The following is a 23,810-nucleotide window of genomic DNA, read 5'->3' as shown; positions in this document are numbered from 1 at the left end:
CTGCTTTTCCAGGAAGAATTTGTTGTTTGTTTAGCAATTAGGCATTGTTGAGGACATGGTAGTGATACAACTGTCAGATATATATATATATATTTAAATTTTCATTACTTCAAAATAACCTCAGTTAAAATGCAACAGCCTAAGATAGTGTGCGAGTCTCCTAGGTCTTCCAGTTTTCTTCATGAGTTGGTCTTTAAATTTTAATTTGAATTTGAAATTGATACATATTTTACCCCATAAGGAAAATCTATGGTGGATTCCATAGAAAGCTTCAGTGAGGTAAGAATGAGATGGAAGACATGGAAGACGCCTGGCATTATAATGCTTCTTCCAGATTTTACACTGTGGAAGTTAGTTCATAGGATGGTGGTGATACCCTGGTGAGCTGTGAGGACAATCAGTGAGAACATCCCTTTATACTGTGTTCACTAAAATCACATTTAGAAATGGATTTCAATAGGTTTTAAAGGTGGTGAACTGCAAAAACCAAATCATTGCTGGGCACAGTAGCACATACTGACAATCCCAGCTACTTGGGAGTCTTGAGAAATGGCAAGTTTGAGGCTGGCCTGGGCAACTTAGTGAGACTCTGTCTTAAAACAAAATTTTAAAAAAGGACTGGGAATGTAGTTCAGTGGTAGAGCACTTGCCTAGGTTGCATGAGGCCCTGGTTTAATCCCCAGTACTGCAAAAACAACAACAAAAGATCAAATCATTGCCAAGATTGATGTTTTGGTCAATCTACTATTAAACTGCCTATTTGAAAATGGCACTGGAATAAAATTTTAAAATGTATACTTTGTTTACAATGTTGTCAAAAACAGAATCTTTTAGAAGTTAATAATAAAGAGATGGACAAAGCTTTATCAGGCTAAAATCAAATATCTATTTGGCTAAAATCAAAAGAAACCAAATGAAACCAAAGCAATCCTACCACCCACCCTCCCCCTCCTAAAAAAGAAAAAGAAACAAAAGAGACATGGCTGTATTAATATAAGACAAAATTAAAAGCTAAAATCACTAGAAGTAACCAAACAAGACGCTTCCCATTGGTAAAAGTTACAGTCCAAAAGGTTTGTAAGCATCTATCACCATGCCCTGGAAATACATAAATCCAAAACCCAAGTGGGAAATGTTAATAAACTTTCAGAAACTGATAAACCAAAAATAAGTAAAATACTAGATATGTGAAAAACCAATTAGTAGGCTTGGATAAATGTGCACCCAATAATCAAGTGAACAAATATTCTGTTAATTCAGTAGAAGCTTTAAATAGGATAAGAAGTGGACACTATAGACTACTCATAGTAGTAAAAAGAGTAAAAGCAAAAAACAAACAAACAAACAAACAACAACAACAACAACAAAACCAGGAGAACAGAAAATGTAACTTAAGGCATGCAGCAAAGTTTAAGAAGATAATGCTGTGCATAATTTTCCAACAATGATTTTTTTTCTTGATCTACATGGTATAGACTTTTCAGAAAAAAAAATTGTGAATTTTGAAATTCAGCACAACAGCTAAATACACTAATTGAGGAAAACCTGTCCCTACAATGCAAAAAGTATAGGAGAATTTGAACAAAATTTTTGATGGACAGATAATTGGGATTTTTATAAACCATAAAAAAGAAAGAGAAAAAAGGTAATCTTCCAAATTACTTATTTTAGGCCAGCATAAATCTAAGATTAAAATTTAGCAAAAATAGTGATAAAACAGAAATATAAAAGATCACATGTAATTTTAAATTCCCAAGTTCAATAGCAGCAAAGCAAATATACCAGTCCATTGAAGGAATAACATTATGACAAGTAGAGTTTATTCCAGTAAAGTGATTCAATATTCAAAAATCTGATGACATTAATGGCATAATTTACCATATTAATGAGCTAATATATCATCATCTATGTAGATGGAGGAAGTAACATTTTATAAAATTCAACATGCACACTGAAAACCTTAGGATAAGCTAGGGATAAGCCCTATCTATAGTAAACGTTATGTATAATGGTAAGATGTGCAAAATGTACTGACTATAGTCAGGAATAATAAAATAATGTTTATAATCATCACTGCTACTGCACAGGGGGAAAAAAACAAGTATTAATCTTAGAAACACGAAAAAAACTGTCATTAATTGCAGTCATAATTATCTGTCAGGAATATCCAAGAGAATCATCAAAAAACTATTAGAACTAACACGAGAGAAAAGTAAGACAGAAACAAGAAGAATAAAAGTTGATAAATCTCCAAGAGAGCAATAAAAGAATCATTAGAAAAACGGCTATGAAAAAGTAGAGCTGCTCATAAAAGCAATGAAAATTATCAAACAATAGTACAATAAAATGAGATGTTTAGTCAAACTCTGATCTGAAAAGTGAAAGATGAGAGTATCGGATGGGATAATAAATGAAGTTGTTAACTCCTCACAACTCCATAAAATGTCAAATACAATTTGTCATCGCACTTCACTACATGTTTTTAAAACTTATACACAAGAAAAAATATGGAGAAAGATAAAGTTTTGACTGAAGAGAACAACATTTTGGGAGTAGTTTATCAGACTGATATTCCAGTGTCACCAAACTAGAGTTGTGCAAGAATTAAAATATCGGACTGGGGCTGTTGAGCGTTTGCCTTGCATAAAGATATTGTGTCCATCTACAACTAAAAAAAATATTGAAAAAAAAAAAGAATTAAAATGTCAATGGAACAGAAGAAAAGATCCAGAAACAAGTATGTGTTTATATGGCAATTTTGTACATGATCAAGTTTGCACGTCAGATGATAAGTTTAAGGTTGAAGATTAAAAAGCTGTTTTGGGAAAACAGGACTTCTATGTAGAATTTGTTTTTAGAAGTTCAATTTTGACATCATACTAAATAATTTCTATGTGAATTAAACTGCTAAATGTAGTTTGGAGGTAGAAAAGCCATCTCAAGAGTGTAGAGTTGGAGGGAGACGCATACAAAGGCACACACCTGTAATCTCAGCAAGCTGGGAGGCTGAGACAGGAGAATTTAAAGTTTGAGGCCAGCCTAAGCAACTGAGCAAGACCCTAAGCGACTTACCAACATCCTGTCTCAAAATAAAAAATAGAAAAGAGCTGGAGATGTAGCTCAGTAGTAAAGCATCCCTGGATACAATCCCCAGTAACAGGAAAAAAAATACAGTTGAAGAGTAAGAGTAAATGACAAATAAATAAACAAATAAAAGTAAATAAAAATTTCTATAAGACAAAACACCATAGATAAAATTATAAGAATTACAAGATGAGTAAAAGATCAGGAAAATAATACGTATAAAGAGCTCTTACTAATTAATAAGAAAAAGGCAAACAGCTCACTAGGAAAATGAAAACAAATTTAAAGAAACACAAATGGCTAATAAATATACAAAAAAAAAAAAACACTAGTCAGGAAAAAGTCTAATATTGACTTTGGTTAATCTTTTTTGTTCATAATGTCAAAACTTTTAAACATCTGTAATGCACAGGACTGCTGAGGATGAGGTCAACAGAATTTTGTAGATAGTGCTGGTACTTTAAGTTGGTGTAGGCTTTTAATGAGAGAAATTTGGCAGTCTTATTAAAACTTAAAGTGCACATACTTTTACTGGAAAATGACCCATTTCAAAGGGATTTTAGCGGTGTCTATATGCATGTTTTTTCTTGGTCATACTGCAAAAACTATCCAAGTCAACAAGAATGGCCTATGAATACATGTTTCTGGATGGGCTCCATAAACCACTCATAAATATAGTTTTCAAGGTTTTATTACATTACACAGTTACAGTCATTTTACAGAGTACTTGAAACTAGTACTGTGGCCTGACTCAAAGGCTAACTTCTAAAGAGTAAAAGAATAAGGCCTGGGCTAGATTGTCTTACACTTTGTGGTTACTATTTTGGGCTGTGTAAAATCCTTTTGCCAGAGGAGGAAGTTGCTGACTTTTTAGAAAGCCTCATCTTTTAGCTAAAAGGCACTTTGAAGTAATGTTAAAACATTTATAATTTCAGCCATATTTAATTAACTTCTCTCTACTTTAATCCTACAATTCCGTCTCCAAGCATCTAATTTAGAGAAGTACTCCCATGCAGAAACTTGCACAAGAATGTTGACTGTGGCATTGTTTTTAATATCGAGAAAGCTGGAAACAACAAATTAACTAGGAAATGATTCAATAACACCATTATGTCCATACTATGGAATACTATGTGACGGTTAAAAGGATGAGTAGAGGTACATTTATACAAATATGGGAAAATTTCCAAATACACTTAGTGAAATAAGCAAGTTACATAAAAATACAGAATATACAATCCCATATTCATGAAACAAAGCAAAATAAAATCCTAATGGAAATAATAGTATAAAAATTGTTTCTTAACAAGAATCAGAAATTATAACCAGCTAGACAGAAGTTCCCCCTGGAGCAGGGTGTGGGCTTCCATTTTTTATTGATTTCTTCTTCTTTTTTTCCTTTAAAATGTTTTTATGAAGGAAATATAGTCGAGTACTACATCTACAAAAATGGGAAGTTTTGAAAATTAAGGCTTACTGAGCATGCATATATGAATGTTTACCTTTAATGCTTAAAATTTACAATTGTGTCCTAGATATGGTCTTTTTAACAATGTTGTTTTATCTAAATGATATAAATATTAAATGTTTGAATTTTCAGTTTTCTTTTAGATGTATACTACCAGAGTGGGGCACAGTCTAAGAACCAATTTGAAAAAGACTATTCCAATTATCAAATTTAGTAAGTTTACATTATGAAAATTCCCACCGGCAAGCTCTGGCATTTAATGATTAGGAAAGTTAACAAGAAGTATTACCCACAGAATGAATCAATAGAAAAGTAAAATTCACTGTCTAATATACAGTGACCTTTATGTTAAGCAAAAAAAAAAAATGGAGTTCATTAGTGGAGGTATCTTGTTTTCCAAAGTGTACGGTATAAGAATATATGCTGAGATAATGACTTTGAAGCAAATAGAAAAATACAGTGACAATTTCTTTAGGTCTCTTAAAATTGACTTGTGAATCATAGTAAGATACATAACTTTTTTTTTTTTATAAAATTTTGTGAAGTTTATGAAAGCATGTTTCCCTTTCTTGGTCCCATTAGGACATATCAGGTATATCAACCTAAAGCTAAAGGATAAGTCAACAGACACGTCAGTCAAACCTAAGTGTGGTTTCCTAAGTACATGAAACAGTGGCTTTGATGAATCATATGACAGTTCCCTAGGGGAAAAAGGCCTGTTAGAATCAGCATAACCATGAGCAGGAGCAAAAAGAAAACAAGAATTTTACCAAAGTTCACTGACGTAAAAGGATGTGACTTTTAGTAGGCTCTGTTTCTGAGTCACTTGATGTTTTTCTTCTATGATGGATGAGGAGCTCCAAAATGATGCTCTGTGGCACATGCGCACGGTGGCCGTGCCACCCATTTTGGTGGTGAATGGTGCAAGAACCGATACATACTTTTGTACTGTTGTTCTCAGCGGAACGCCAGTACTTGGGATTTTTACAACATTCAAAGTAGCTCAAGTAGAAAAGAAAAAGTTCAAACCAGTCACCAGATCCAAAATTAGCATTTTATTCAGAACGCTGGGGGTCAGAGGTGTATCATTTATATTCTGGTACACAATACAGAGGCAAAGCTGTTGTCAGAAGTCTCTCCAGTTTTAAAAGCTTTTTTTGTTTTTTCATTTTTTTTTTTTTAAAAACACACACTTAGTAGTGCTACCAGTGTCAGGCCACCCCTTTCTTTTCTTTTTCTTTCCTTTTTTTTTTTTTTATTTTTTGGTACAAATTATGTAAAACATTTGTGCTAAGAACTTTGCTCCCTCCCCAAAACAAAAAAAGAAAATAAAAAATAAAAAAAAAATTAAAAAATTAAAAATTGAGTATTCTAACTACAGCTCAACAATTGAATCAAATGTCACTTTGTTTGTAAATACTTTATCCATAACGAAAGATATAAACATGCAAAAAACCTGAATTCATTGTCCAAATAATACATACACATGTTCTGAAGTTTCTGCACTTCTCCATAGACTATGCCAATAAAACATTATGTACACATACCATTTTTTTACAGTGAAGTGGAAAAAATACAGTAAATAAAAAAAGTGTACATGGATTAAGACCAAAATGTGTCTAACATTCTAGTTTATGAAAAAATTCAATTTTGCTACAAATTGGTGATATGAAAACTCCCTTTATTTGCAACCAGCTGCGTAAGTTTTTAAGATTTTAGTGAAAAAAAAAATTCTAAAGTCTAAAACTAGAAGTAATGTACATTTTCCAATCTCATGGTCTCATCCCCCAAGATAATAAAATCTATCGCTCCATGAGTTCGTTTTGTTTTTTTTGTTTGTTTAATTCTGTATTTTAACAAAAGCAAATGCAATGTAACAAAAGCGTGTTGAAGCATATCATGGTTGAACTTACTGCTCCCACCACAAAATATTTTGTCTTTTACTTATCGTTTCAGAAATCAGTACCATTAAAGCCTTAAACATAAAACTAATTCCAATCTGAAAAAGGTACAAAAAGGCACATAAAATCCCAGTGCTTCTGTACTGTAAAATTCAAGTGTAACTGAGCTCAGTGTTTTTCCAAACAGTATTGGATCACTGATATTCCCTCTGAGCCCAAATTGGTTTGCAGCCTATGCCAAAAGCCTCCAGCAAGCACTGTGCTAGTAGACTACAAAGTTAAAGCCTAGCTTCTGTATGCTTTTTGGGAATATCAGTTGAAATTGTTTGTACTTGTCCAAAAACCAAGTTCACCCTGAAGTTCAGTCATCACCTCCACCATACATGTCAGCGAGTTTCTTGAATCGTGGTCCCCAGTCGTTCAGGTAATCATAGTCCTGCTCTCCACCACTACTTGAGGAATTAAGGGAGCTCAAGGACCCGGCAGTGGAGCCACTACCTTCGTAGTCAAAGACTAAGAGGGAGTCATATGGCGGAGCTGTGGGATCATTGTCAGCAGCTTTAAGGCCCTACAATGTGGAAAGACAAAGGAAGAAAGAGTTAAGAGAGGGTTACAATTTGCAAAACCATAAGCAGATGCCAAGGACTTCATGGTATTGAACACTTGGTAAATTCCCATTTGTAAGATTACATTTTCAACACACAGAAACTGGCATTCTCAGTGCTTTGGAAGTCATACGAAAAGTAACTTGCTTCTTTCCTTTGCAAGCAAACAATCCTAAGGAGTGTAGGCTAGCATGCAAGACATAAAGTGGGAGGGAGTTAATTGGAGAACATGTTTGACAGACAGCAGAAATGAGGGCCAACTGCTTGAAGCAGATTAGAGGATCTTAAATAACACAATATACGGAACAGGACTGATAGACTGTAAAACAATCTCATTGAAATATAAGGTAAACTATATCATGGTAATTATTATAAACGGAATTCTCTCATTCAATAAACATAGAAAAATTACCCTTGCTAGCTAGGATAACTGGTGTGACTGTGTAATAGTCTACTTGGCAAGACCAGTTTTGAATGAGTAATTTAGTGGTAGAACAGGTTATGTGAAGTTATATGAAATAATACAGAAAGGTTTTGAAACCATGTGATCCATGGACCCTAATCAGAATGAGGGTTAGGGGATTTTGAGAATTAACCATTTGAACAAGAAGCATATGTAGGGCAAGGAGAAAGATACACGTGTTAGTGCCAAGTGGTCCCCGATCCTCTAGCAGCTTGCAATCTAAGCAACAGGCATTTCTATAATATGAAAGGAATGATAAATAAATAATAAAACTGTGAATTCTAAACAAAAATCATCAGGATTCTGAAAAATTACTCTGTCTACCTTGAGGAGCTAAGCATTCAAAGTGGAGGTAGCTTTGCATTTATTTGACCCAAGTTTGAAAAGATAAAGAAAGAAGGAAAGTGACTCATTAAATCAGTTGTGTTATTAATGAAACATAAAATGTGGAATTAATTGATAAATTATGAACAGGTATTTTTTTTTTAAATGGAGTAACTTCTACTTTTCCAAAGTCCCTAGAAAAATCATGATACAATACTGTACATGATATAAATATTGGGGAGTGCAGAATCTTGTAAATCTAAATAACATGCCCATTCTAAATCTTAAAAACAATTTAAGTAATAAAAATAATAGAATAATTATCATTTATATTCTTAACTCTTGCAGATTCTTTTAAATATGTAATTTAAATATCTGCAGCTAATTTGTAATTCTGTACTACAAAACCTTTAAGGACTTAATACTAGGTCCATTTGGAATTTTCTGTAATATTTTCTCAACTGCATTTTAGTACGCCAAGATATACCAATATTGGTCTTCAAGCAATTGTTCTCTTTTTACAATGCTGCTTTTCAAATGCGGTGAGCTTATGGCGACCTTACTTATCATCCAAGATGTACAGGCTGTCTCCTTGAGAGATCAAGCCTTCCAATCCACATGTATTTTGTGAGCATACATATGCGGTTTTTCTATGAACATTTGTTCATTTAGTCTTTCAAGTTCACGGAGGAGGAATAAGAAAAAAGAGCACAAAAATTAAGGTCAGAGTCAGTGCCATCTAGTGTTGAAGAGATCAGATCTTAGATGACACCCCAGCTCTCCACAGTATTAGCTGTGGGAATTCAGCATTTCCTCATCTGCAACTGTAATAACAATCAGATTATATAAGACTAAATGAGATAAAGAGACTCAATGGCTCATCCTAGTTATCTGGCACTTGTAAAGCTCAAGGAGTATTGGCTATTATTATTATTATTATTAATGTTTTAAGTTTAAAGGAAACTTTTCTGCTTTGGAATTTGAAAAAAATAAAAAAAAATGTGAAGACATAATATTTTAATAAATAAAATGCTGCTAGACTTCAATAAAAAATGTGAGTGAAAAGTACCCAGTATCAGCTTTCCCATCTCCAAGGATCTCTTACCATCAATCCTAACCATTAAATTAGGCACCACTCCCCCTCATTTATAACTCAGAAAAAGCTGTATTAAATAAAATAAAGCAAGTCTTAAGCAAATGACTTCCACACAGAAAACCAATAAGTTTAGATAGGATTTTCCTTATCTTATTTTTAGAATAAGCTACAAAGCAATTCTGCTAAGACCAAGAACCACTACAACCTACAATTTCCCAGAATTCATATAACTCCTTTCTGTGGTTGATGGTGTTACTGTCCTTAGTGATTCACCACCCTTGTTTCCATGGAGAGCACAAGCCCACACTGCCACAAGTTCCTTTCTGGAGTCAGAATTTACTTACTCCACCCCTCCGTCAGGCTCAGCTGGCTATGGAGTGGCCTTGGCCAAAGAAATGTGAATAGCAGTGAGGAGCAGGAGCACATTCGGAGCTCTAATATCTTTCCACTTCTCTGTTTCCCTTCCTCAAGGAGAATGCCCTGCCTCAGATGGGGGTTATACTTCCCCATGGACTTTGCAATGAAGAAGACACATGATACTGATAGACTGCAGTTGACTTACAACCTGAGGAAGAAGTCAACCTTTGTTTCTGTAAGCCAATGAAACTTGGCATTATTAGTTACTGTAGACATAGCTGACAAAAAACCAAGGAATGCACCTTCATTCATTTTATTAGTTTATTAATTCAATTCATGGTATATTGGTTGAGTGTCTATGACTCTATAATGTGTGGAAACACAGCCTTTAATAAGCTAGATCCATTGCCTGACCTCTTAGAATTTACAGTCACACATTAGTATGTACCCATTTCCCATTTTTCCAAAAAAAATCTAGTAATTACAAATATAAGCAATAAGTGATTCCTTTAGTTTAGCACTGTCTAACATGGTCCTACCACACAAGAACTGGACCTAAGAAGAATCTGACAGAAAATCAAGAAAAATCAGGGAAATTCCTGATAAGGAGAATGGATACCTGAAAACAAACATTAAAATTTATCATGACAACTGCTTTATAACACAGACAGTGAGACACTGGCAAAGGTCCCTGTGTTCAGGTTATTGACTTCATCACAATTTGATTTTTAAGTGAAAATACTCACAGAGCACTGCCCAAACCTTATAGTGTCAGCACCAAACTGGAAAAATGGAAAGGTTAAGATGAAAATTAGCTCTAAATAGTCAATGGCAGGGCCTCAAGTGTGTTTGGATTCAGACACTGGGAAGTAATGACCATTGTTTACCATGTCCAGGAAGAGACACTAGAAGCTGTGTGATCTTTACTGGAGTGTTAAAGAACCCCAGGACTCAACTATCTAAGCCACCTCATTCAAGTCCTTAAAATAGATTCTAATGCTGGAGATAATCTCCTATAAGAATCTGTTGGGATTCTTAAAAATATTCTTTTTATTTGATCATTTCTTTTTTCTATTCCTGTATTAGTTTCTGGATCATCCTGGTAGTTTTTGCATTTGTTTTCTTTTAGGAAAACAAAACAAAATGAAAGAAGAGGTTAAGGTTAAGGCCATAAAAATCCATTAGCGAGAGATCACTGTGCCATGTGAGTGCATGGTACATTGTCTTAGGGCTTAATGATGATAGAAGGGCAAAGCCACTGAACTTTTCAAGAATTCTTAGGCAAACCATCTTTCTAGGCAGGAGAGGTTAAGTACTTTAAGTTCCTTCCACTTGGATGGCACTGATTTTTATCTGAGAATTTAATATGACCCTTCTGAATGAGGTACTGCATAAATTCTTGGTAATATTTTGGTAATTCTAAAAAGATCACAGTCAGGCCCTCAGAAACTGACAGTAACAGGCATGCAATCAGACAGAATGTGCAGAAAAAATCTGGGGACAACAGAACCTTCTGGTTCTCCCTTATGTGATTGCTTTATTTTTGATGTGGACACCTTCAAGAATGATGTACAAAGTACTTTTCACATGATGTATAAGTACTGTTACCAAATTTATAAACTAACAGCATGTGCTTCTCTAGGTTTGACTAAATTTAGCAAAGTATGCTCACTTCACCTTTCTTGGAGAGGCAGATCTAAAACTCTAGATAAATTTATCTGAATAAATTTTCTGTAGTTTGAGCTCCTCTGCAAAGTGAAAGAGCTACAGTTGAATTCTTGCTGAGCTTATATTTATAGACTTCTGATCCTATGCTTTATGGGTGGGGACATGCTTTTATGGGTACTATAAAAACCCACATTCTTCAGTGAAGAACACACAAGGGATACAAGAAGAAAGAGGCCTATTGATACCCTAACATTCTGTCTTCTACAGTCTTAGTGCCATTGCTTTGGCTTAGGTTCTCATTATATCCTGCCTGGACCAGAACCTTCCAACCGGTCTTGCTATCTCCAGTGCTATTTCTGCTTCTTTCCTAAAAACTAGCTTTGGTTTCTGTCTCAACTATTGATGTCTCTTCCCCAGGCAAAACCCTCTGAGTGCTTTCTATGACCTATAGCAGAGTTTCCCACATAACCCAAGTATTTCCCCCAGGGCTAGGGGGAGATGTTCTTTTAATTGTTCCTGAATGCTATAGAGCAATTCCCTATAATAAAGAATATTACATTTTATTATAAGTTTAAGTAAATAGGAGAAAAGATACAGAGTTGAAAAAAAAAACTAGGAAGTGTTTCTCAAATGCCTGCCTTTTGGGGAGAACTGCAAGATTAAAAAAAGCAAAATCCTTTAAGAAGAGCATCCGGGAACTCTAGAGGGTTCATCTACTTGTTTTAGTCATCGTCAACCCCAGCAACCACAAATGAATTATGCACCATTCCTCAAACCCCAGTGTCATGTTCTTGTGTACTACTGTGTTATTTGCATATTAATTGTCTCCCAACTGAAATGTGGTTGAATTTGTTTGAAATGTTTCCTTTCATTTTTTTTTCTTCTGATGAACATCCGTTATCTATCTATCCACCCACCCACCCAAAAGCTCAATAAAAATGTCACTTCTAGCCAGGCACAATGGTGTACACCTATAATCCCAGTGGCTCAGGAGGCTGAGGCAGGAGGATCAAGAGTTCAAAGACAGTCTCAGCAAAAGCAAGGCACTAAGCAACTCGGTGAGACCCTGTTTCTAAATAAAATACAAAATAGGGCTGGGAATGTGGCTCAGTGGTTGAGTTCAACCCCTGGTACCTGCCTCTCCCTGGAAAAAAGTCACTTCTGCTGCATGGCTTCTTCTTTTATTACAGTATCTGGATTGTTCCTAGATAGTGACATCCCTTTTTGCAGGGGCTGTTTTGTACTCACACTCTGCTTTCCAACACAGCACCTGGCATTTGGCAGCTATTCTATGAGATAACTCTCCACCGGTAACCCGAGCTTAGGTATTTTCCTCTTCACATCTAGTTCATGTTTATATTTGCTTCTTTCAGGAAAATCATGTATCTGGGTTTGAAATATATGTGGACCTATAAAAATACATGTGGATGATCATGGTAAACACCATGTTTATTGTATGAGATTCTATGACTTCTTCAGGTCAACATTGCCATCCCTTTTTTGGCAATTTCATTGGGTTTAAAGCAATTTTTTTGAAAGGACAGGATTTAAACTATTTCATCTGAAATTAGAGACAGTAGAAAGTCTTAATCATACCAAGTAATTTACATACAATTCTCATTATGATATATTCTCATTTATAATAATTCAGAGACTTCACCATATGACAGGCACTATACCTCGTATTTTACATAAATGATCACATTGAGTTCTTATTTCAATCTGAAAAGAAGGGTCTACTATTAACCATCTTACAAATAAGAGAATTGGAAATGTAAGAGGTTAGATTTAAGGATCTTGACCTTGTACTAGGTAACAGAGCTGTTGGTGAAGCAGTTGGATTTGAATTCACACAAAAATCCAATTCCTGTAAAATAGGAGTGAGATACTTCAAAGAGGACAAATTAAATGTAATGAATAAGAGAAAAAAAACAATCATTTTAAACTTTAGTAGTTTCAAGCAAACTATTCTAGAAGAAACTTTCATGTCCTTTAATAGAAGGATACACTCACAGTTTTTATTCTTCTGAGATAAGAAAAAAATATGGGATTAGTAAAGTTGTTGGAGGTATGCTAATATCTACTGTCAGGATGAGATTAAAGGAATGTGTTTCAACTTTTCACCCTCTGAAGGTCATGTCTGAAAAGTCAAAACAGAATGAAATTCTGCAACTGAAATCCAAAAAACATGTGACCTGTTTTACTCTACCTACCAGACTGAAAATGCGTTATCCTTTTTAAGATTCAAGTCAACATTCATTCATTATTTAAATAAACAAATTAGAAAATGTTCTCATGAGCTTTCCTACTCCTTACATCTATAAAAGCACTCCAATTATAATCACCACTACATTATTCTTCCTTTGGAACATTCGGTACTCTGCTAAATCAAATAAGACCTGGAGATAAATAAATTTGTGTGCATTTTCAATGTTTTTACAAAATGCGCTTCTGTTCTTTCTAGGTGCCTTCCACTGTTTTAAAAGTTTACATGTATTTATTTTTGTCTGTTAAGTCAATGGAAGATATTGATCAAGTCCTAATGGGCGTCTTGGATTGAAGACTCTACCTGGTGCTTTCAGAGTTCTAACAATTTTCATCTCCCTGAACTGACCCACAGAAATAGCCATCACATGCCTGGAATTTTCTTTTTGGTTGTTTTCTGTGATACCTTAACCTCTTCTTGTCTCCAATTGTAGGGACATTTCTAGGAACAGAATTTTGTTCTCTTACTCCTTTACCTGTCTCTGTCTTGTCATCACTTTCAGTTTCATCGATTTAGTTGCCATTTAGGGAATGATTCCCAAATTACCTTGTTTCATTTATTTATTCATCAAACCAAGGTGCCTCACACTCTTCCTCAGGATAAGGACCTCTTTCTGGAGCAAGGAAGGGCTCAAGGAAGGGTCAAAGGAAACCAGGTGTTCTGAATGGAGGTGGGGTGGGCTACCACTGGATAATGTCTAGCCCATATCCTGTGTTCCTGGCTCTTCCTGTCTTGGTAAAGACTTCATAAAGGAACTAACTTCTGAAGAAGCAGGCAGGCAGATTTGAGGCAGGAAGAACAGCACAGAATTATAAGGCAAGACTGAAGGATAAGTAGAGCTCTTGATGCAGGCCTCCAAGATGCAGGTCAGGGAGGAACCTAAGATGAAGTTGGAAAGCCAAGTAAGAATCAGACACAACAGGCTTCCTTCTCCTGGCAGAGTAAGGCTCCATACAGGAATGTTTGCATTATATAGAGGACTTTGGGGTTTTATTCCAATAAACCTGCTATTGGTTGAAAAGATCTAAGTTGAAAATGTATTTATAACGCAACCTACAAACATCGTAGCTTAGCAACACAGTACAACATAGGGGCTCGGTTGTATTGCTGCAGCATGCAAGAGAGTATGACTGCATATAACTAGCTTGGGAAAAGAGCCACATTCAAAACTTAAAAGTATGGTTTCTATTGAATATTGCCATTCTTTTTTCACCACTGTCAGGTCAAAACACTGTTAAGTGGAATCATCTCAAGTCAGGGACTATCTGTATGAAGACCGTGATGATAGCCAAGTAGGGAAGATACACAAGAGAATCTGTGTCCCATTTACCTTTCAGCTACACTTTGCTGGCAGTTCTGTTATGCATAGCAGGCATTCATTAGTGATTTGCTGAATAGATGATCCTAAACAGAGTTCAAAATGATTTCAAAATGAGCTCTTTTTAACATATGCTCAAATGATGACTGACTGTACTCTGAAGTTCACTTACAGCCAATTGTTTGGAATCAAGTTTTTCCATATGAGAAATCACAAATATTTGTTATGATCGCAAACCACATTTTAGACTGATACCTAACCTAAGCATTGTTTTAGAGAAAGGAAATTCCAAGTAGAAATTCCTACTGTATCTCTATCTGCTGTGGCAGTAGAAGGGCTGGGTCACCGAATCTTATTAACTAAATGTTCTTTTCTATCTACTAAGGAAAATGCAGTCAGTGCAAAAAACAAAACAAAAATCAATGCTCACGCACACGCATGTGCACACACACACACAGACAGAACATACACACGAAAACACAAACTTGGAATCAATGATATCCTTGTTTTCTGAATGTAATCAGCACCAGTAGAGTGAAAAGCTCCAGACTGGGTCTCTGCTGAATATCCATCAAATGCAAATTCGATGGTGCCCACAGCTTTATGCCCTATACACCTGCTTATAGTACTTAAATTCCTAAGAACAACAAAAGAGCTTGGCAGTGTATTAGATGCTTAGGTTATAAAAACATGAACAAGAAATAGTACTTGTCCTGCAGAGCACTCACATACTAAAGTGGGAGAAAGAAACAGGGACAGTTATATTCCAGTGGGTGTGGGTTAAGGCAGAGGAAGCTTCTTGCTAGCTTAGCCTTGCCTGGAGGGAATCAAGGAAGGCTTCACAGAGAAGGGGACATTTGTATTAATTCCTTTCAGCTAAGGGGAGTCTTGCAGATGGTCAAGAAGGTATGGGGTTTGCAGAAGTTATTGTCTGTTCAAAAGTGTGAAGCTTCGGGAGAAATGAAAACAGCTCTTTGGGGCTGCAGAACAGAAGGGGATTCAAGGAGGGAAAGAGTGGGCAGGAATAGGATTATGAACTGCTTTATAAATTGCTTAGTGTTTGATTTTTATTACCAAGAAGAGAAGAGTATCAAGAACAGGCCTGAGTTGTAGAGAATACTGATACCCCAGAGACAGGCAGAAACATTCAGTAAGTATTTGTTGAATCACACTCAAGCCAGAATTCTTGTTTTCAAAAAGTCCAGTTCCTGCACTTACAGTCAAAAGATTCACTGTATCTCAAAACCCCATAAGCACAGAAAACCCAACAACAATTTTTCATAATGATGAATGTTCAATCAGGTATAAAATCCTCAGGTATTCATAAATGTACTAAAAGATCTAGCACTATATATAGATTCAGATGAATTATTTAAGCAGGTCTGTATGTAAATAAGAGTTAAAAGAGTCAGGTCAGATTTTTCTAGAAAAAGGGGAGTCACTGGTATTCTGTTGTTTTTGCCTCCCATCTGCTTTTAATCATGTCTACTACAAATTAACCTATTTGCTTGCTTAACAGAAGTGAATGCATACGTTCAGAAAGCGGTCTGACTTTTAGAAATAGACAGTAATGGATAGATGAACAGGCAGCTAAATATCTCAACTATGTTTCAAAACTTTTTCTACAATCTGTAAGTGCATCTAAATACCTCATGTAGACGTTTACACCTTATACAATTACTTCAAGGAGGTCCAGGAAATAAAAGGTTTATCAGCACAAGACAGAAGGCCACATATAACCAATGCATTCCATTTTATAATGCAACAAGATCAATTGAAATCTTGGAGATCTGGAGGATATGGCCAGAGAACATGACTCCTGCCATACATTCACAGTCAACATCAATATGTACCACTGCCATTTATGCTTGATTAAAAATTTAGCTCTAACCCAAAGAAGCAATATAAATCATTTTACTTCCAAACTTAAGTATAAAATGTAGCAGAACTCTTGGTCAGTAACATAAGTGTGTCATAATAATTTTGACAATGAAAATCATATCTGTTATATTCAACAGAGAATTAGCTTCCTCTTACAGAAGCTCTTAAAACTCCTCAACTAGGCAAGTATTTAAATCACTTACATAATATTTAATTTAGCTGTTCTTCCACTAATCTCCTTTAATGGAGCCATTGGGGAGACACTGAATTCTCACCATATGTAGAATTCAAAGGGTACATACAGTAAGGGATACATTTAAAGGGAACTACTGCTACATTTATCAGTGCTAATAAATAAAATTATAAAACACTATAATATTGTTAGCCTATTACTTGGCAGTCAAGGGAAAAAGTATTTCTTGGAGATAGTGTGACTAATACCAATAAATTATATGAGTATCATTTTGCCCACACAAAATATCAATTGACAGATCTCTTTTGGGTTGATCAAAGCAATTAAATTCGTTCTCTGTTACTGAAGCCATACTAGCTTCCACCTAAAAATGAATTTAAATATGTTTTAATGAACTACACAAGTATCCAAACAACCTGTGACCTACACAGATCTAACCATGGGCATAAAATAAAAAGAGAGTCTTTCTCTGCACCTCGTTAATGAAGTCCCCGATGTCCCCAGGGTGTGGGGCTGCAGATCGGACTGGATACTGTGGCTCAGCGTGGATGGGTCTCTCATCCAGCCGCCGGATTCCCACAGGCTTGATGGCATCAGGCTCCACTGTGTCAGGCTGCTGGAGTTGGCTCAAGTCATAGTCCTGCAAAAGACAAAAATCAAAACTCCATGGTAGATGGGCACAGAGATGGAAAATTACAACCTTTGTTTTTAAACACATACTCAGAATGCATAGAAATGAGTGAAATTTAACATAATGGAAAAGTTGCCACTAGGAGTTTTTCATGTTATGATTAAATATTTCTTTCACACAGCTCTTTCTTCTGTGTTTTTCATTTCTACAGTCTGTGCTCCATCTGCTTTAAACCGTGCCTCATCATTTCCCAATGGGAAACAGCAGTGTGATGAGGTCTCTCCGTAAAATGACTAAAAAAACCAACGAGAACATATAGTTGTACCATGGAAGGAAAGACCTAACCTAATGTCTTTAAGATTAAAAAAATAAATAAATAAAACTGATGAGGGGGCTTTCTCCTGTTCCCTAAGGGAAGGCATCAGTGCATCAGGGTTTTGAAGGCATCCTAGGTCCCCCTTTCCCTCTCTTGGTCTAGAGCAGAGTCCACAAATTACAGTCTGTGAGCCCTCTCATCTGTGGCCTATTTTTCCTTAAGAATGGCTTTTACATTTTCAAAGGATTACTTAAAATATCAACAAAGAATATGCTACCAGGACTATATGCAGTCTCCCAAATTTGAACCCTTTCCTATCTGGCCCTTGATAGAAAGAGTTTGCCAACCTCTGCTCTAGGGGTGCTGGGCCAGGAAGTGTGGTGTTCCTTCCAGTGCAGCCCCTCTGGAATGTCTTGGAAAAGCAGCCTGTCCACTTGCAAAGAGGTAGAGTAGAACCTGTGAAGAAGGATGCTCTGGGCACAGGCTGAGCCCTCAGAACTATTTTCAGCTACTGCATCAGCTGTATAAAGACACTGGGGATGTATAAAGACACTGACCAGAGGTGGAACTGAATTGAAATTTTAGGTTTGGGCATTTGCTTTGTCCTTTTGAAACCTCTAAATTTTGGAGCTATAAAATGTCATATCCCCAGCTTAACCAAGATGCTCCAATTCAACACTGACATTTTATGAGAGTACTGATTTTCGGGTACTTTCTTGGTTTTAGTCTTTAGTGACCTCTCTGTCTGGGCTCAGCTTAAAACCTCTCACAACATCTCTATAGTGGTTTTGATTTATTCAACACTCAAACATTTACCATGTTTGGCAGTGTTCTGGGTGTTTCACACATATCTGCTCATTTAATCTTCTTAACACATTTTATCATCCCCTTTTAAGAGACCAGGATACCGAGTTTCAAGTAACTCAATATGTCGCTTATGGTCCTAGATCTATGAAGGTATAGGAACACACTCTGACTTCAAATGCATTGGACTCCACAGCCTGGCTCTTCTAGCGGTCACCTGTGACTGTGAATCCAGACTGAGTTACAAGGTTGGATTTAGGGAGGAAAAAACTAGATAGATGAACAGGAACAGAAAAGAATGCTGTGAGGAACGATTAAGAAGGAGACGGAGATGAGGGTTACTCAATTTCAGACCCACTATGTGCCAGACACTGTAGCAGACTCCAGACAACCACTCACACTTCCCAACAAACCCACGAAGCAAGTTTTATTATCAACTCTTTAGAAGAAAGATGAGGACATTGCCACTATCACGTAGCTAGTATGTGATTTGGATGGGAATCGAATCGAGGTGCGTCTGTCTTTGATGTATCTGACTTAACTCCTTGCTCTTGGAGATGCTCTGATCATGACAACACTCCCAAAGAGTCATCCTTTGCTGAGAGCTTCATCCAGCCTGACAGGTACCATGATGAAAAAGCTCTGCCTCTCCTGACTGCAACATGATGTGGAAGGTGAGGTAGATGCACACAGAGCAGGAGACTCACAAACTTGGTCTTTCGTGAGATATAAAGAACTCTGAGGGAAAACTGGCTTTAGATTTGAACCCTGAACTGTAACTGGGCTAAGGAGAAAGCACTGCTGAATCAGTAACATCAGCAAAGGCATGGGAATGCTGTCAGGACAGAGTTCAAGTCATTCACAGAAAAATGAATGAAAATAGCCTGACCTTACACAAATGTGCTCTGTTTTCAATTTTATAGAACTTATAATTGTGAGTCCTAGAATATCTTAAAGGCTTACATGAGACAATATGTGAAAGCCTTTGGAATGTTCACATGCTATACCAGATAAAAAGAGATTTATTTAGAGAATTTAGAGTGCTTTCACACTATGAAGCCTGGTTTCCCAGGCCATGTTTAATTGGATAACTACCAAGCACAGGAGAGTGGGGTAAATCGTGAATAAGTGTGCATTCTAAAAATTACCAAAAGCTTTTCCTAGAGGGGAAAATACTGATAAGTGTATTGATGACAGTTAGTAAATGTGTTACCCCAAGGGTAGAAAAAGCTTTATTAGAAGTCTGAATTACACAAAAACAGGTAATTGAATCTGGTGTTTAAGGACTGTCTTTTATCTGGTGACATATCCCTTGACAGTCTGGGATTTATTATATGATAGTTCAGTTTAACAATGGTAAGAATATGGAGGCATCTCTTTTATACAACCAGAAACAAAAAACAAAACACTGGTGTGGTCTTTGCCCGTGCTATTCTGTACCTGGAAAGAATCTGTACTTGAACTTTTCATAAAATTCACTGTATCCTAAGGTTGCAAATAAAAAAATATATATATATTTTGGTACTGGGGATTGAGCTGGTGGGCACTCAACCACTGAGCTCATGCCCAGCTCTATTTTGTATTTTATTTAGAGCCAGGGTCTCACTGAGTTGCTTTGGAGCTTACCACCCTCCTGACTTAGCCTCCTGAGCTGCTGGGATCACAGGCATGCTAAAAATGCTTTTTGATTGGCCACCAGTGTTTCATGAATGTTCAAATAAGTCACCAACATTTAAACATAGGCATATCTCATCTGAAAATAGGAAGTTCTGCCAAAAGAGAGTTCACATCTTACATAACAATGCTTTGCCACTGATAGCAGCTCTTTCCTTTGGACAAGGTCAGTGTCTCCTCCCGGCCTACTTCACTTACTATCTAGCTTACTTATTATTAAATAAGAGCATGTTAATTCTCAGGTTTTGATCTTTCTTTATCCATAGTTATTTCCTACTACCATAAGAACCATAGAACAGGAACTGTCCTAAACTTCTTTGGTTCGGCTCAGTCTTTTTAATCCACAATCTGCCAGACCTACAGAAAGCATTCATACAAAATAAATGTTGAATAAAACTTCATTAATGATATTCCTCCCAGATATCAAAAGAGCAGCCAATGCAAGAAATGTGCTCAGATCACATTACACATTAGCAGTAATTCACAAAGGCGGGGAGAGAGAACGAACCCTGATCTCACGTGTTCTGCTACATTTCACACTTCAGTTCTGAAGAATCATTGCCAAGAATCATTGCCAAGGTCCATGGTGAGTTCTCCCATAGTTTATAGAAACCTATGAAGTTCCTCAATTACAATGAGATCAAAAGAAGAGTCATAAAGCCATCCATGTGCAGGAAAATAGAAATGGTTAAAACATATATCTCCGTGATGGCTCCTCTTTGTCTACTGTAGTGTAAGATATAAAAATCTGATGGTGGTAAGGAGCATGTGGAAGTGCCCTCAACTCACAGGGAAGGGCTTTTCTGCTGACGTCCATCTGTGTTATACAGCTACAGTTCTGATCTGAAGGTCCAATTTTAGACCTTTTGATAAAAGGTCGTCCTATGTGAATTTCCTAAATTATACATCTTTACAATCCCATAATGCTCTACTTAAACACACAAATTACAATGTGTAGAATGAGAATTATAATGGGAATTACAGAGACTGAAAATGTTCTCAAAGTCTCTGGGTTCATGGTCTTACTTCTGGGGATTATAAACAATCCAACGAGAAATCTTTATTTGGTTCCTAAAACTCTGGAGAAAGAACTGATCTGAAAATTCTCTTACAACTGTCAACCTTGACAGTGTTAGCTTCCCAAAGAAATTTAATTTTCCAGTGAAAGCCAAGGAAAATCTTGTTTAAACTAATGTATGGAATATGTGTTAACTAGCAATGGCCATTAAAAGTAGACATGGATTTAGGGTATTTAGAATACTAACATTGCAAGTAACAGTATTTTCTTTTCTCTACAATTTAAAATGTCTTAAGAGTGATTTAATTATGGGAAAGTTAGTAAGAAGTTAATAAATAGCTAAAGCTCTGCTTCTGGCTTTTCTTGAAAATATTCCACTACTTGCAATGATTTATAATTAGTTCAGAAAATAACTGCAAAATCTAGGTTAGAACATTAGGTTTGCTTGATAAAATAAAAATAAAATAAAATAAAAATAAAGTAAATAAAATAAAAGAGCATCAGAATAAATTGCAATTCTGGAATCCCAGGCAAATATTTTGGGAAACTACCCTTGCAGACAGAATCTACAGGATGTGATTTTGACTATTTCAGGGGAAAACAAAATTATTCATTTATCTTTCTTCCTTTCAGGGAGTGCCTACTGTATGGCAAATACCATTTTCAGCTCTGAGAGGGTGAAGAAGGAAGCCAACCTTGGTCTCATCACCTGTGAGGAATGACATTAGGTACTTCACGTGGTGTCTCATGTAATACAAATGAAACCCCTCAATCAAAGGTCAATGCTCCCACCTGTTGATCAAAGCAGTTCAGCAAGACCAATGATTCAACCAAGGTCACAGACTCATTAAGCAGTGCCCAGGAAAACCAACAAATAGTTGGCTGAGCAAAGAAATGCTGCATTTAGTTTATTAACTGAGGAAGCCATCAGGGGGTTCAGTGCATGAAAGGAAAACTTGAGATGCTGATGCTAAGGAGGCTCTGGGCTGTGGTAAGTGAGATAGGAGAGACCTGAGTCCTGAGGGCCCTATACAGTTGGTTAGAACAGGCTCCAGCTGCCTATGCAACAGGGAATCCTCACTTAGGCCCAACAAGGGTCTGGCATGTGGAGGAGGAGGATGGGCACTTGAAGTTCATGGTCCTTTGAGAACCAGTGAGGAAAACTTAGTGCTCTGTCTTAGGCAAGGACTGGCATGAGTAGGTACTTTCCTTTCATAGCAGCAAAGGTTTCACAACCTTAGAATTCCCATGCAGATGTAGTTTCAAACTCTTTTAATGTCTGAAGACAGAGTGACCATAAGAAATAAAAACAGACATATAATTCTCAAGCAAAAACAATGTATCTGGAAAAAATATGACTGAGGCATGTGCAAGAAAGTAATGGAAAGTGGAGAAGAACATTGTTATCTCACTCTCTATTAAAATAATTGAATAAAATAGTAAAATAATGATAAGGTGTCAACATATAACTATATAACTCCTGACAAGTAAGTCAAACACCCTTGCAAGCTTTATGTAAGTTACATTACAACCTAATTTTTCTCAGCAAAGTATAATTATGATGGTAGCCCTCTTACACAGGTGAAATGCTATGAAAAACTAAATAAATCCTATGGATTATTAAAGGCCCCCCCAAATAAAAGATTTCCTAAAAGCCTTTCTGAATTGAATTGTAAACTTAATCAAGATAACTTGAGAACTTGAGCAGATGAAGACCCCCATTCTTTATTTTCATAGACATTTTTTATTAACGTGAAAGGAAATGGATATAATTCACCAGCAAAATCAATGTAGCTTTCCACAAAGCTGAGGTCCCAGTACGAGGGACCGGTTCATTGTTCCTGCTTCCCTGGCTTCCTGTGAATGGGGTTCCACACAGCATCTTTCAAAATGCTATCTGTTCTCAGAATTGTGCATGAGCTGAAGGCTCTTTCTTTGGTACAAAAATTATGGTTCTGTTTCAGAACACTGGCACTGTTGAAATTTTACCACGATGCATTTCCCATTGTGAATTTTTGGCATATTCTTTTTGGAAAAATGCAGCCAATGCACAATTCACTTTGAATCAACAAATACTTTCTAAGAGCCTCTTGGGTCACAGACATGGTTACTGACCTCCAAATCATTAAAGCAGTAGAGTATCTCAATGATCACAGGAAACGAGGAGTGAAGATGTCAGGAGCTGTGGAGGAGGGGCTGCTACAGGAAAGGAAGATGTGGATGCGCTGAGCCTTTGGGGTCCAGCACAGGGACTCCTTCACAAAGAACAACATGCTTCTGGGAATCTGAAATATCTTTTTTCGCCTAATGTCTGTAATTTCTCCCTTTTGGGGGACGGAGTACCGAGAACTGAACTCAAGGGCACTTGACCACTGAGCCACATCCCCAGCCCTATTTTGTATTTTATTTAGAGACAGGGTCTCACTGAGTTGCTTAGTGCCTCACTTTTTACTGAGTCTGGCCTTGAACTCAGAATCCTCCTGTCTCCTCCTCCAGAGCTGCTGGGATTACAGGCATGCCCCACGGAGCCTGGCTGTAATTTGCCATGCTTTCTATGCAATTCAGTCACAGGCCCCCCAAGAGGGATATATTCCTTAATGCCCCCAAGCATTCTCTATGTTGGAAGATAAAAGTATAGCCATTGAGTGTATCTTCAATTCCATATTTAACCCTGAGAACTAACTTCTCCTCAAAAAAAAAAAAAAAAAAGTCACCGCTCAGTAAAAGATCAAAGTCATTCTAT

The 23,810-nt window shown here is 36.5% G+C and overlaps 1 protein-coding gene across 1 annotated transcript in view; it reads right to left on the bottom strand.

Moving 5' to 3' along the window:
• Positions 1–5,587: 5,587 nt before the first annotated feature.
• Cdh2 (cadherin 2) overlaps positions 5,588–23,810 on the bottom strand; it is a gene marked incomplete at its 5' end in the record, with an annotated part of 209,462 nt that continues 191,239 nt past the window's right edge. The window contains 2 exons of the mRNA XM_048806592.1: positions 5,588–7,021; positions 17,100–17,264. Of these exons, the coding sequence (XP_048662549.1) occupies positions 6,815–7,021; positions 17,100–17,264 (372 nt within the window). The remainder of the gene's footprint in view (positions 7,022–17,099; positions 17,265–23,810) is intronic.

Source organism: Marmota marmota, unplaced genomic scaffold, assembly GCF_001458135.2.
Source record: "Marmota marmota marmota unplaced genomic scaffold, marMar, whole genome shotgun sequence".
Classification (NCBI taxonomy): domain Eukaryota; kingdom Metazoa; phylum Chordata; class Mammalia; order Rodentia; family Sciuridae; genus Marmota; species Marmota marmota.
The sequence above is the reverse complement of the archived record's forward strand: the minus strand, read 5'-3'. Positions and strand labels throughout refer to the sequence as shown.